The following is a 15,729-nucleotide window of genomic DNA, read 5'->3' as shown; positions in this document are numbered from 1 at the left end:
ACACGGGGAGAACATGCAAACTCCGCACAGAAAGGCCCTCGCCGGCCACGGGGCTCGAACCCAGACCTTCTTGCTGTGAGGCGACAGAGCTAACCACTACACCACCGTGCCTCCCCCTTTCATAACTGTTAAATAACAAAAAGATGAAGTGGTCCTCCCTAAAAATTACGCTTCCACAAGGATGACGACAAATTATTATTTCCCCTCTGCTGAGAACTATACAGTCCCCTCCACAATTATTGGCACCCCGGTAAAGATTAGTAGAAAGTGTTTGGGGGTGGGGAATCCACTTTTTGGTGAAGTCATTTCATCTCACACTGAAAAAATGAGGAAAATCCCACCTTTAATTAAAACATTTATTCAGAGGAAAAACTAATCCCTCGTAAAGAAATAATTATTTTCAAAAAAAAAAGGGCCACAATTAGTGGCACCCCTGGAAATGATAGTGAACACAATGTAACTGAAGCATGTTTCCCATTTAAATTGTACAGTATTTCTGAGTTGATTGGAGTGTGTAGGAACTTTCAAGCTGTAATCCATGACTTCTTGATTAACTGGGGAACAAATATGAGGCGACACATGCCCCTTTTCCACCAAATCAGTTCCAGGGCTGGTTCGGGGCCAGTGCTTAGTTTGGAACCGGGTTTTCTGTTTCCACTGACAAAGAACTGGCTCTGGGGCCAGAAAAACCGGTTCCAGGCTAGCACCAACTCTCTGCTGGGCCAGAGGAAAGAACCGCTTACGTCAGCGGGGGGGCGGAGTTGTTAAGACCAACAACAATAACAAGACCGCGAAAGATCGCCATTTTTAAGCGACGAGAAGCAGCAGCTGTACAAACGCCAAGTCATCCATTATTATTATTGTCGTTGTTGTTGTTGCTGCTGCTGCTGCTTCTTCCGTGTTGTTTTTGCTTCGATATTTGCGCCAAGGTTTATGCAAACGTAGCGACGTAACTGACGTATACAGCGACGCAATGACGTGGCTTCCCTAAGCACCGTGAGCTATGGAAAAGCAAACTGGTTCTCAGCTGGCTCGCAAGTTGAACGAGTTGTGAACCAGCACCGGCACCGAACCAGCCCTGGAACTGATTTGGTGGAAAAGGGGTAACAGAGGCCTAATTCCCTTAGTCATCTATCAACATGGGAAAGATCAGAGAACACACAAACCAAATGAGGGAGAAGTGTTATCTTCATAAGTCAAGGAATGGTTATAAAAAAAGAAAAAATAGCTACTCGCCTGAAGATGTCAGTTTCTACTGTTAGGGCAATAATAATAAAAAAAAAGTGGACACCAACTGGAACTGGTACAAACTTGCCTGGAAGAGGATCCAAGTTTATTTTGTCCCCATGTACAGTGAGGAGGAGAGTAAGAGAGGCCAAAAAAAAAAATCCCCAAGGATCACTGATGGTGAATTATAAGAAAGAGTAAAATCTTGGGGTTTCTGGGTCTCCAAAACGACCATCAGACTCCACCTCCATGCCAACAGATTATCTGGAAGGTAATCCAGAAAAAAAAGAAAAAAAAAAACATTTTCTGTCAGTTAACTACAAACCTAAGCACCTGAAGTTTGCGAAATGCTTCTAGAACTTCGCCTGGAACCATGTTCTCTGGTCTGATGCAACAAAAATGGAGCTTTTTGCCAATAAACACTCAAGGTGGGTTTTAAACAGAAGGATGGCTATAATGAAAAGAACCCGATCCCAGCTGTAAAATATGGAGGAAGTTCTGTGACGTTTTGCGGCTGTTTTTCCTCCAAAGGCCCTGGAAACCTTGTTAGGGTCCATGGCATCATGGACTCCATGAGATATGAGGACATTTTAAATCAGAATCTGGCTCCTCTGCTGGGAAACTAAAACTGGGTCGTCATTGGATCTTCCAGCAAGACAATGATCTTCGGATATGTCCATATGTCCGAATCAACACAAAAATGGTTTGCTGAGCACAGAATCAAGCTTCTGCCCTGAACCCCAGTGTAAACGTGTGGGCTGAGCTAAAGAGGAGAAGCACAAGAGAGGGTCGAGGACCCTGGATGATCTGGAGAGATTGTGTAAAGAGGAACGGTCTCAGATGCCCTGCTCTGTATCTCCAACCTTATAAAATGTTATAGGAGAGACTCAGGGCTGTTCTTCTGGCAAACGAGGTTGTACAAAGTATTAAATGCAGGGGTGCTTTTAATAGTGGCAACGTGTTTTTATGCTGAAAATATATTTCTTGATGAGGGATTTGTTTTTCCTCTCAATAAATTTATTTCAATTAAACTTTGGATTTTTCTCATTTTTTCAGTGGGAGATGAAATGACCACACCAAAAGATGGATTTTTTTTTCTAACAAGGGGGGAAAATAACCGTGGCGGGCACTGTAAATGTCATCTTTGCACCAAGTCCATTGCTTATTTTGTGATAACATTAAACGTCTTTCATCCAAAAAAAAAAATCCAATAAAATTGTAATCGTGTGTAAATATTAATTAATATTAGCTTGTATACTTGCTAAGACTTCTCCACAAGAAATACCTCTCACCTTGTTTTTTGAAGATTTCAAGGAGCTTTCTGAAATGAGAAAAAAAAACCCATCAAATTCATCATTGCTTTAAGAAAAATAAAAAGAGGTGAATCCTGAATATCAGGACTTGATGAACTTGACAAAAGGTCACCCATTGGCTCAGTGCCAAAACAGCAGATGTTTTTTTCCAAAAATGACGATTTTTTTTAATGAGGATTAAAAAACATAATAATAATAATAATAATAATAATAATAATAATAATCAGGTTTACTGTCAGCTCCTAAAAAGCCAGTGTTAGAAGTAGTGGAGACATTTATGCAAATAAATGGGGACACAATCCCAGAATGCAAAGCAGCTACATAATGCAGTTACGCCGAGTGATGCCAGAGACATGGCTCAGCTAGTTACAACCCCGATTCCAAAAAAGTTGGGACAAAGTACAAATTGTAAATAAAAACGGAATGCAATGATGTGGAAGTTTCAAAATTCCATATTTTATTCAGAATAGAACATAGATGACATATCAAATGTTTAAACTGAGAAAATGTATCATTTAAAGAGAAAAATTAGGTGATTTTAAATTTCATGACAACAACACATCTCAAAAAAGTTGGGACAAGGCCACGTTTACCACTGTGAGACATCCCCTTTTCTCTTTACAACAGTCTGTAAACGTCTGGGGACTGAGGAGACAAGTTGCTCAAGTTTAGGGATAGGAATGTTAACCCATTCTTGTCTAATGTAGGATTCTAGTTGCTCAACTGTCTTAGGTCTTTTTTGTCGTATCTTCCGTTTTATGATGCGCCAAATGTTTTCTATGGGTGAAAGATCTGGACTGCAGGCTGGCCAGTCCAGTACCCGGACCCTTCTTCTACGCAGCCATGATACTGTAATTGATGCAGTATGTGGTTTGGCATTGTCATGTTGGAAAATGCAAGGTCTTCCCTGAAAGAGACGTCATCTGGATGGGAGCATGTGTTGCTCTAGAACCTGGATATACCTTTCAGCATTGATGGTGTCTTTCCAGATGTGTAAGCTGCCCATGCCACATGCACTAATGCAACCCCATACCATCAGAGATGCAGGCTTCTGAACTGAGCGCCGATAACAACTTGGGTCATCCTTCTCCTCTTTGGTCCGAATGACACGGCGTCCCTGATTTCCATAAAGAACGTCAAATTTTGATTCGTCTGACCACAGAACGGTTTTCCACTTTGCCACAGTCCATTTTAAATGAGCCTTGGCCCAGAGAGGACGTCTGCGCTTCTGGATCATGTTTAGATACGGCTTCTTCTTTGAACTATAGAGTTTTAGCTGGCAACGGCGGATGGCACGGTGAATTGTGTTCACAAATAATGTTCTTTGGAAATATTCCTGAGCCCATTTTGTGATTTCTAATACAGAAGCATGCCTGTATGTGATGCAGTGCCGTCTAAGGGCCCGAAGATCACGGGCACCCAGTATGGTTTTCCGGCCTTGACCCTTACGCACAGAGATTCTTTCAGATTCTCTGAATCTTTTGATATTATGCACTGTAGATGATGATATGTTCAAACTCTTTGCAATTTTACACTGTCGAACTCCTTTCTGATATTGCTCCACTATTTGTGGGCGCAGAATTAGGGGGATTGGTGATCCTCTTCCCATCTTTACTTCTGAGAGACGCTGCCACTCCAAGATGCTCTTTTTATACCCAGTCATGTTAATGACCTATTGCCAATTGACCTAATGAGTTGCAATTTGGTCCTCCAGCTGTTCCTTTTTTGTACCTTTAACTTTTCCAGCCTCTTATTGCCCCTGTCCCAACTTTTTTGAGATGTGTTGCTGTCATGAAATTTCAAATGAGCCAATATTTGGCATGAAATTTCAAAATGTCTCACTTTCGACATTTGATATGTTGTCTATGCTCTATTGTAAATACAATACCAGTTTTTGAGATTTGTAAATTATTGCATTCCGTTTTTATTTACAATTTGAACTTTGTCCCAACTTTTTTGGAATTGGGGTTGTAGATACTGTTTGAGCAGATGATGAAGAAGTGAGACACTTGAAATATTAAGGACTAAATCGCCGCTGCATCACCCACGTTAGCTAGAGATGATGCGAGATACAAATCCCACTGGCATCACTACCAGCAGGTAGTCGAAAAGCATTATGGGTAATATAGTAAACTGTTGACCAAAGTGAAAGTAGATCAGCATGTTGATGAAAGAAATGTAAACCATAAAATGTTAACTCAGAACTTTACCACAAAAAATAACAGATGCTGTTGATGATTACAAAGATTAACATGTGAGTGGGTCAGAGGAAGTACTGTACTGTGCAAAAGTCTTAGGCACATGTAAAGAAATGCTGTAGACCAAAAATGGCTTAAAAATAATGAAATTAAATGTTTCAATAGTAATCAGTAAGCCATAATAAATGAAACAAAGTCAGTGTTTGGTGTGAAACGACTGTTTGCTTAAAAAAATAGTCGTCTCAGGTACAGTGAGTGCAGTTTTATGCGGAAATGAGCTGTAGGTTTTACTGAGCGTCTTACAGAACCAGCCATGGTTCTTCTGGACACTTTGACCGTTACACTCGCTTCTTCGTTTTGCACCAAAACCCAGCAGCCTTCATTAGGTTTTCTTTTTTAATCTGAAAAGTGCTCTCTTATGGAATATGCTGCTCAGATACAAACTTTTTTTCCCCTGTAACATTTAATTTTGTGCTGGAAAACAAACATTTGGACTCAAATTTTTTTGTACTGACTCGATAATGTAGAAATCATAAAATATAAATTGATAAGATAAGATAGCCTTTTATTATCCCACAAGGGGAAATTTACATTGTTACAGCAGCAAAATATATAAAGAGAAAAAGATAAGGCAGTGAAGGAGTAGTGCAAAAGTACTAAGTATACAAAAAATGATTATATATAAAGAAACTACAAATTTAGAGATAAAAAAAAAATTAAATTTGCATAAATTAACAGGTTTGCAGATATACAATTAACATAAAAGTTAAAAGATAAAGTTTGTATGAAAAAAATAGCAGGCCTAAGACTTTTGCACAATATTGTATATTTAAACACTTCAGTTTCACGTTTATCGTCATGTATGTGATAATACAGCAACGCCAGTACTGAAATTCTTACACTCAGAGCCAACTATACTTTACATCGTAAATTTATTTATATATAGTAATAGAAAGAAAAATAGGATATAGTAAAATAAAAACAGCATTTAAATAGAAGTTATATATTTAAAAAGCAAAGTCTGGAGTGCAAAGAGAAGTACTATATGGTGTGAACGATAGGGCTGTGCCGATAGACGATGCCATCGTCCATCGACGATGGTGGTCATCCATCGCGATGGAGAGCCACCATCGTGATACCACGCCCCCTCCTGTCATAATCATGCATATGGTATCATCTGGGCCTATTTAACCTAAAAAGTTAGTTTTTTGTTAGTTTAGTTAGTTAGTTTTGTTTAATATATAAATATATTATATAACATGTATATATATAAATACATAATTATATAAATCATTATAAAGTAATATCCTATTACCGCTTGTTCACGTAGGCTATGGTGCAGGGACGTGCTAGTGAACATAACGTGGTTACACAAATACAGTATGCTACTAATAATAAATTTCGACTTCATTTTTTAGCCTACACTATACTTTTAATGTAAAATTTGTCATGTTGTTCAAACAAATAGCCACTATTAACGACTTCAGTCGGGAAATATTGCACCTTATCAAACGGCAGTGAAGCGCAGACTTCGGCAGAAGTCAAATAACTTTAATCTGGTAAATAGGCCTACTTTCAGACACAAAATGGTCCACTCTAAGCCATAATGTCAACCCAAATGGAAGAATGAAGGTGATTCTGATAAATGTAAAGACAGTAAAAAAAAAATATTAAATCATGATTTTAAAAGCGGCTGCAGTAATTCAAACACTAATAAATTGGAAAAATTAGCGCGTTCAAGTGCGCACTAAAGGCCGAAACGCATCTTCAATTGATATGGTGTAAATAAACAATGAGTAATAGCTTAAGTGTAGTTTCTTCTCATAGTTTGAATACTAGTCTTTCATTGTTAGAGCAGATTAATATCTTGCCGTGATCAGTGAGTGCTCGGGGAGGTTCATTTCCACCTGCGCTTTGCGCAGCTCATTTCTCCGAAGCCAGCTGTGCGCAAACGCAGTGTTGACTGCTCGGCAAACTCCAAACGCTCGGTCTGTACTGGCCCTCTGTTGCGCAAGCGAGTTGGTTATGGCCAGGTTCAAATTGTGCCCAAAACAACTTAACCACGGCCATTTCAATTGCCTGATGGCTGTGACAATAATCGCCCCGTTGTTATGCAGGCGATCTTTTTCTCCTCTATTTTCCATTCGGCAAGTGTCTCGCGCAATGCGTCTTCTAAATTGTCCGCTGAATGTGTCTCTGGCATGAAACTCGTCTGCAGGCATTTGGACTGCATTGCCCACTCTCGGTCCACATAATGTACGGTAGCTGACATATAGGGCATCATGTTGCAGCTGGACCACATATCCGTTATCAAGGCCAAATATTCCACATCACCTAGCGCTTTTTTTTCCCCTTTACGTGCCAAAGCCTCGGATGAGTATCTAATACTTTTAATAATAATAATAATAATAATATATTTAATAACGTGGTATTAAAATCCCCCGCCCACGATATCATCGTCCATCACGATGTTTGCACTGTAAACATCGTCGATGCCAATTAAGGGGACATCGCACAGCCCTAGTGAACGACAGTACTGAAACCAGAGATTATTGAGTTTGATCATTTTTCCACCATGTATTTCACCACATCTCTGAATTCAGTGATGTATAGTGCAAGATTTAGCCTTCATTGAATTGGTGCGTCTAACATTTAATTGGTCTTTGATCATACAAACAAAAGCCATCAACGGACAAGTCTTCCGTTCTCATAATCCACAGACAGATGAATGGGATGTTTATGGGACCAAAGAATAAACAGAAACCTTTGCGCAATATAAAAAAAAAAAAAAAAAATCATCAACACCAGTAAGTTCTTTTAATTTTGTGCTGGAAAATGAACATTTGGACTCTGAAATATTTTCATACTGACTCAATGTAGAAGTCCTAAAATAGAAATCGATCACATACAAGCTTGTATGAAGAAAAAAATAAAAATAAAAAAAATAGGGTGCCTCAGACTTTTACTGTAAGATCTCAGTGAGCCTCACCGATCCGGATGGTCCTCTGAGCGCCAGGTTCGTACCCGTGGCAGATCCGCTGAAGTTCACATTTTCCTGTGATTTGTCTGAGAAACCATTTCAACCAGAACCGAAAAAAGGAGGTATACAGGTACTCCCAGATAGAGCCCAACATCTTCTGTAACACAAAACAACAACAAAAAAAGGATCATCAATCATGAAGACCAAAGCCGTGTTACACATTGATTGATTCCAGGATTGTGGTGACAAATGTGTAGCACTGAGGTCATATTTATAAATGTGTGTTATAGCCTAGTGGTTATAGAAGCAGCTTTAGGACCAAAAGGTCGCCAGGTCAATTCCCTAGACCAGCAGGAATGGCTGAAAGAAAAGAAAGAAAGCATGCTTTGTCACATGCACACTTCAAGCACAGTGAGATTCATCTTCTGCATTTAACCCATCTGAAGCAGTGAATACACAGGCGCACACGTATACACAGAGCAGTGTGCAGCCATACTACAGCACCCAGGGAGCAGTCAGGGGTTAAGTACCTTGCTCATGGGCACTTCAGGCCAAGGCCACCCCACGTTAACCTAACTGCATGTCTTTGGACTGTGGGAGAAATCGGAGCACCTGGAGGAAACCCACGCAGACATGGGGAGAACATGCAAACTCCACACAGAAAGGCCCCTGCTAGTTGCTGGGCTCGACCCCAGAACCTTCTTGCTGTGAGGCGACCGTGCTAACCACTACACCACCATGCCGCCCACGGTGCCCCTAACTGCTCCACAGGCTGCTCTGGGTATGCTCTGGATAAGAGCGTTTGCTAAATGCCATTAATGCAAAACAAGATGTTCTCCCAGTCTTCAAATGGGTTTCCTCAGGGTACTCTGGTTTCCTCCGACCTCCCTAAACAGGGCATTAGGTCGACTGGATACTCTAAATTGCCCTCAAGTGTGAACGTCAAGTCAAGTCAAGTCTATTTGTATAGCGCTTTTAACAATAAACATTGTCACAAAGCAGCTTTACAGAATTTGAATGACTTAAAACATGAGCTAATTTTATCCCTAATCTATCCCCAACGAGCAAGCCTGTGGCAACGGTGGCAAGGAAAAATTCCCTCAGACGACATGAGGAAGAAACCTTGAGAGAAACCAGACTCAAAAGGGAACCCATCCTCATTTGGGCAACAACAGACAACATGACTATAACATTAATGGTCCTAACAAAGTCAGTTTCGTTGATGCTATAAACCCCCCACTGATGGAAACCCTAGTGCAAAACCGTTCACGATAACCGCAGCCCCAAAGCCAGCAAGCCCACCGCAGCCCCAAAGCCAGCAAGCCCACCGCAGCCCCAAAGCCAGCAAGCCCACCGCAGCCCCAAAGCCAGCAAGCCCACCGCAGCCCCAAAGCCAGCAAGCCCACCGCAGCCCCAAAGCCAGCAAGTCCACCGCAGCCCCAAAGCCAGCAAGCCCACCGCAGCCCCAAAGCCAGCAAGCCCACTGCAGCCCCAAAGCCAGCAAGTCCACCGCAGTCCCCAGCCACAGAAGCACCACTGCAACAGTCCAGAGCGTCCTCCAGGCGCGACCCCCAACTGTCCACATGTGGCCGCCCTCCACAGGAGCAATGCGATGAGACTCCAACCAGACACAGGGCACCAGAATGGATCAGGCAGGTCCGAGGAGCAGAAGAGGTCAGCATCTCGATCCCACGACTGACATGTAACTGGGGGGGGGGGGATGTACGTACGAACATGCATGCATGATGCCCTAATGGACCGTAGTCAAGAAATAAACCTTTTAAAAATGAGATTACTGCCTGGGATAGGTTAAGATGTTAAAATAATAAATTAAATGCAAGTTTTCTTGACTTCAATGGTTTAAAAAAAGCAAATTTTTTATTAAGGCTCGTCAGTCATGGACTCCATCTGCTCTAGAATAATGTATGCACCTATAAACAGCTCATCAATCCTACAGATTAAACATTACCTTGTCTAATTATTCATTTATTAAGTTTGTCCAGGTGACAGAAATAAAGGCTGCGTCCCAAATCCCAATAAGTGTATTGCACTTACGGTACGCTACCGTTCAAAAGTTTGGGGTCACTTTGAAATGTCCTTATTTTTGAAAGAAAAGCACTGTTCTTTTCAATGATCACCACTTTAAACTAATCAGAAATCCACTCTATACATTGCTAATGTGGTAAATGACTATTCTAGCTGCAAATGTCTGGTTTTTGGTGCAATAGAGGCCCATTTCCAGCAACTCTCACTCCAGTGTTCTAATGGTACAATGTGTTTGCTCATTGCCTCAGAAGGCTAATGGATGATTAGAAAACCCTTGTACAATCATGTTAGCACAGCTGAAAACAGTTGAGCTCTTTAGAGAAGCTATAAAACTGACCTTCCTTTGAGCAGATTGAGTTTCTGGAGCATCACATTTGTGGGGTCGATTAAATGCTCAAAATGGCCAGAAAAATGTCTTGACTATATTTTCTATTCATTTTACAACTTATGGTGGGAAATAAAAGTGTGACTTTTCATGGAAAACACAAAATTGTCTGGGTGACCCCAAACTTTTGAACAGTAGTGTATTATAGATAGCTGGTTTGAAAGTCAACTACACAAACTGCTGTTATTAACATTAACAAAATTTAACTAGTTAACTATAACAAGCTAATTTAAAAGTATGCACTACTAAGAAACAAGTCAATCAGTGCTCCACTCAGCTCACTAGTTAACAAGTTTAGTGACTCAAACAGGTTGCCAGTAGTTACCACTATAGACAGTTAGCTTATTTTGCTAGCTAGCCGGTCCACAATACATTATGAAGTATGTTTTTGGTTCTTTTTCTTACAAGACTGCTCCTTGAAGAGAAAAATAATCCTTAGTCAACTTCAATTAAAGTTTAATAAGCCGTTAAAACGAAAAACAATCCGTGTTTATTTCGGAGTTAGCTACAATGCTAACCGGCCTAAAACCAACTGTCTGAGCTGCATTCTGTCCTCACTCACTTAATGGCTGGATTCAAACCGTGTCCTAATCATAATATCTAGTGCACTACGTAGGGTGTAGAATCCGCTATTTTGACGTTGGTGTACTGTAGACTACATAAACAGGAAGCACGAAGCCATTTGGAATGCATCCAAGCGCTGATTGCGCACGCGCGGAATTTATTTATTTATTTATTTATTTATTTAATGACCACCCATTTTAAAAGCAGGATTGATTTTTGGCCACAAGATGGCGGCAGTTCACAGCAAATACATTACACCAATGGCGCTGTAATAATAACCGTCAGGGTTTGATTTCTTTTTGCAGCTTTTCATCGCTTATGGGTCTGTCTTTTGGTTTTAATTTGAAATAAAATGATGAAAGAGGGGTGGTGTAGTGGTTAGCGCTGTCGCCTCACAGCAAGAAGGTTCTAGGTTCGAGCCCAGCAGCCAGCGAGGGCCTTTCTGTGCAGAGTTTGCATGGTGTCCACGTGGGTTTCCTCCGGGTGCTCCGGTTTCCCCCACAGTCCAAAGACATGCAGGTTAGGTTAACTGGTGACTCTAAATTGACCGTGAGTGTGAATGGTTGTCTGTGTCTATGTGTCAGCCCTGTGATGACCTGGCGACTTGTCCAGGGTGTACCCCGCCTTTCGCCCGTAGTCAGCTGGGATAGGCGCCAGCTTGCCTGCGACCCTGTAGGGCAGGATAAAGCGGCTAGAGATAACGAGATGAGATGATGAAAGAAATAATACAGATAAAACTAAATCTTTGATGTGAATATTCAGAATTTGGCAAAAATTCTGCAAATTTGTGGAAAAATGGCGGCTTGATCTGGGACATGATAAATGGTTGACTGCATCGCATTCCCTTAAAAAGGTTGTAGTCCACTGAAAAGTCTACAGTTATCACTAATTATATTTTAAGTTGTAACTTTATACACCTAAGGATTGGTGCGCTCATGGAATAATCCTAACTGTAATAAAACATCTTGCAAAATATTTGATCACCGTCGTAACTCCATTTTACGCAAATCAATACGATCGTGTGTTTTGATCTAAACGGAAAGCCTCAGGGTCACCAAAAGTAGTAACTTAAAATCACTACGTCATATAAAAATTTAGTTATAAATCTGCGATTTTGTTTTTTAAAACGAAAGCTGAAAGTTAGGTATGGAACATGTTTCTTACAGAATATGTTACGATGGTAGCTGGTCTTGTATGAATTTCTGAGCTATAAAATGAGTTGCGGTCTATTTTTTACCGTAGCGTGTTATTTATGTGCGGGGAAGGACACACATTAACAATTTGCATGTGTAGAATGGAATTTTCCGCTCCAACAGTTAGAAGTTGATCGTGCTTCCATTTGCGGTCTTCCTGTTACGCGGGTGATCTGTTCGGACGTTATCACTGAAAAGGTGAGTTTTGACAGTTTTATTTTGTTTTAGTCTTGCAGTATAAGGCAATAGAATGTTTCTTTTTCATCTTACTTTCATATTTCGTAGTGTTTGCATATTTTTGGCCAATATTTTGCAACCATGGTCAGTTTAGATCGAACTTTCGATAGAATCTACGGCCAGTCATTTTGCCCCGCCCCCGCCTCGCGCTCCGTCCGATGCGGTAGTGATGTCCCGTTGCTCGCGTGCCGCAGCAGAGACCCGCGCGACCTTCAGCCGGTACAGTCGCTGTTCTTTTACCACTGCCGTTATTCTCATCTTTCTGGTGTGTTCTTGATTTTTCCATTGCGTCCTATTTCACCATATCAAATACTCAAACTGTATCATATTATTCATATTTAAGTGAATAATCAATTCAGTCATCAAAACTTGGCATTTTTAACCCAAACAATCAAAAAGAGGAAATTTATTCTATATTTTCACTCATCTGCGAAGGAGGGGCTTTAATTCTTCATGATGGAGTTATTTTATATGTAAATCGATTTGACAAAAGCATTTGAATTGTAATAAAAAAACATTTCCACAGTGGAGGCCAGATAAAGCAAGATACTGTCTTTATTCTTATTAAACATGACAAAAGAAACATTGAGTGTTAGGTAAATGCAAAAAAAATGTAAAATTAGAAAATTTATTTTTTGACCATAATGTCCCAAATGAGAGATCAGTTTCTGAGACGGACCCTTATACCATTTAAAAAATGGCCTCATCTTGTCAATCCAATATACAAATATAATTTTTTTAACATACATCAAACTGTAGGGTTTACACAGAACAGTAAAGAGGAAAACAACAACAATGAGAAGGGCACTTGGTAGAGTGTATACCTCCGCCAAGCCACATATTATCAACATCAAAATCAAATTGCTTGAACCTAGGATAATACTAAAGCTGTACACCAAATTTCATCCAAATCCGTTCATGAGTTTTTGAGTTACGTTCAAGAATACACACCAAAAAAATCCTGGATCCGCATACATATCTGGATCCTGGATACACACACATATCCGGATTTGCATCAAAATCTAATCAATTGTTCCTTGGTCCATGGTTCATCTTTTCTCCAAATTTCATCAAAACCCATTCACTACTTTTTGAGTTATGTTGGGAACAGACAAAAAAAGCCAGGATCCGGATACATATCTGGATCCTGGATCCGCACACATATCCAGATTTGCATCAAAATCTAATCAATTTTTCCCTGGCCCATGGCTCACCTTTCCTCCAAATTTCATCAAAATCCCTTCATTACTTTTTGAGTTATGTTGGGAACAGACAAAAAAAAGCCAGGATCCGGATACATATCTGGATTCTGGATCCACACAAATATCCAGATTTACATTAAAATCTAATCAATTGTTCCTTGGCCCATAGTTCACCTTTCCTCCAAATTTCATCAAAATCTGTTCACTACTTTTTGAGTTATGTTGGGAACAGACAAAAAAAAAAAAAGCCAGGATCCGGATACATATCTGGATTCTGGATCCACACACATATCCGGATTTGCATCAAAATCTAATCAATTGTTCCTTGGCCTATGATTCATCTTTGCTCCAAATTTCACCAAAATCCATTCACTACTTTTTGAGTTATGTTGGGAAAAGACAAAAAAAGCCAGGATCCGGATACATATCTGGATCCTGGATCCGCACACATATCTGGATTTGCATCAAAATCTAATCAATTGTTCCTTGGCCTATGACTCACTTTTTCTCCAAATTTTATCAAAATCCCTTTATTACTTTTTGAGCTATGTTGGGAAAAGACAAAAAAAAGCCAGGCTCCGGATACATATCTGGATCCTGGATCCGCACACATATCTGGATTTGCACCAAAATCTAGCCTAATCAATTGTTCCTTGGCCTATGGCTCACCTTTCTGCCAAATTTCATCAAAATCTATTCACTACTTTTTGAGTTATGTTGGGAAAAAACAAAAAAAGCCAGGATCCGGATACATATCTGGATCCTGGATCCGCACACATATCCAGATTTGCATCAAAATCTAATCAATTTTTCCCTGGCCCATGGCTCACCTTTCCTCCAAATTTCATCAAAATCCCTTTATTACTTTTTGAATTACATTGGGAACAGACAAACAAATAGAGGCAAAAACATAACCTTCTCCAACAAAGTTGGCGGACATTAAAAAAAACAAACAAAAAAAACCAACAACAACAACAAAAATCCAATCAGCAATAATTCTGCAGGTTTATAAATACCTTGTTGATTAGAGAGATCAGAGGACAATGGTCAGATTGGTTCAAGCTGACAGAAAGGCTACAGGAACTCAAACAACTCTTTACAACTGTGGTGAGCAGAAAGGCATCTCAGAATGTACAACACATCAAACCTTGAGGTGGATAGACATGTATAACAGAAAACCACATCGAGTTTCATTTCTGTCAGTCAAGAACAGGAATTAGAAGGATATAGTGGGTGGGTACAGACTCACAAAAACTGGGCATTTGAAGATTGGAAAACTTTCACCCACACTGAGTGTCCTCCAGGCGTGACCCCCAACTGTCCACATGGGGCCGCCCTCCACAGGAGCGATGTGATGAGACTCCAACCAGACACAGGGCACCAGGACGGACCAGGCAGGTCCGAGGAGCAGAAGAGGTCAGCATCTCGATCCCAGGACCGACATGTAACTCAGAGGGACAGATTTGGGGGGGGGGGGGACACATGTTGTTGGGTATGCCCAATGTCACCTGAATAAGTAGGAACAGTATACATATTGCACTGAGTACAAGCAGGGACTCTGGCAACTAACTATGACAGCATAACTAAAAGGGGAGAGCAAGAAGGTAACACAGGCATGAGGGAGCCCCGGGAAAAGCAGCAGCCACTACACCGTCAACAAACTTGAGTGAGCAAGTGAGTGGGGGACTGACAGCATCCATACATCCCAGTTTACCAAACACTCTGTCTGAGGACCCTCCAGATCTACACCTTTACCTCATAAACACCATTAACACAAGGCTTGACTAAACAGATATGTTTTCAGCCTAGACTTAAACACTGAGACTGTGTCTGATTCCTGAACATTACTTGGAAGGCTGTTCCATAACTGTGGGGCTTTGTAAGAAAAGGCTCTGCCCCCTGATGTAGCCTTCACTATATGAGGTACCAGCAGATAGCCTGCACCTTTTGATCTAAGTAGGCATGGCGGGTCATAGAGGAGCAGAAGTTCACTCAGGTACTGTGGTGCAAGACCATTCAGTGCTTTAAAGGTCAATAGTAGTACTTTATAATCAATACGAAATTTGATTGGGAGCCAATGCAGTGTGGATAAGACAGGGGTGATGTGGTCATATTTTCTAGTTCTAGTAAGGACTCTTGCTGCTGCATTTTGAACTAACTGGAGCTTGTTTATGCACTTATTGGAACATCCAGACAGTAAGGCATTACAATAATCCAACCTGGAGGTAACGAAAGCATGAACTAGTGTTTCCGCGTCATGTAGTAACATTAAATTTCTTATCTTAGCAGTATTTCTGAGATGAAAGAAAGCTATCTGGGTAATGTTATCAATATGAGTTTTGAATGAAAGACTGGGGTCAATAATCACTCCGAGGTCTTTTACT

The 15,729-nt window shown here is 40.6% G+C and overlaps 1 protein-coding gene across 4 annotated transcripts in view; it reads right to left on the bottom strand.

Annotated features, from left to right (window-relative positions):
• Positions 1-10,730, bottom strand: part of elmod2 (ELMO/CED-12 domain containing 2) — a 29,630-nt gene extending 18,900 nt beyond the window's left edge. The window contains exons 1-4 of one of the 4 annotated variants that reach the window (XM_060926500.1): positions 10,555-10,711; positions 8,249-9,424; positions 7,728-7,875; positions 2,520-2,548 (exon numbers count right to left, since the gene is read on the bottom strand). In XM_060926500.1, coding sequence (XP_060782483.1) covers positions 2,520-2,548; positions 7,728-7,875; positions 8,249-8,257 — 186 coding nt within the window. In that variant the 5' untranslated portion in view covers positions 8,258-9,424; positions 10,555-10,711. Of the gene's footprint in view, positions 1-2,519; positions 2,549-7,727; positions 7,876-8,248 lie in introns of all 4 variants that reach the window. The other 3 variants (XM_060926502.1, XM_060926499.1, XM_060926501.1) reach the window with 3 other exon arrangements.
• Between the last annotated feature and the right edge of the window lie 4,999 nt (positions 10,731-15,729).

This window comes from Neoarius graeffei, chromosome 7 (assembly GCF_027579695.1).
Source record: "Neoarius graeffei isolate fNeoGra1 chromosome 7, fNeoGra1.pri, whole genome shotgun sequence".
Classification (NCBI taxonomy): domain Eukaryota; kingdom Metazoa; phylum Chordata; class Actinopteri; order Siluriformes; family Ariidae; genus Neoarius; species Neoarius graeffei.
This window is presented reverse-complemented; position numbering and strand designations above follow the sequence as displayed.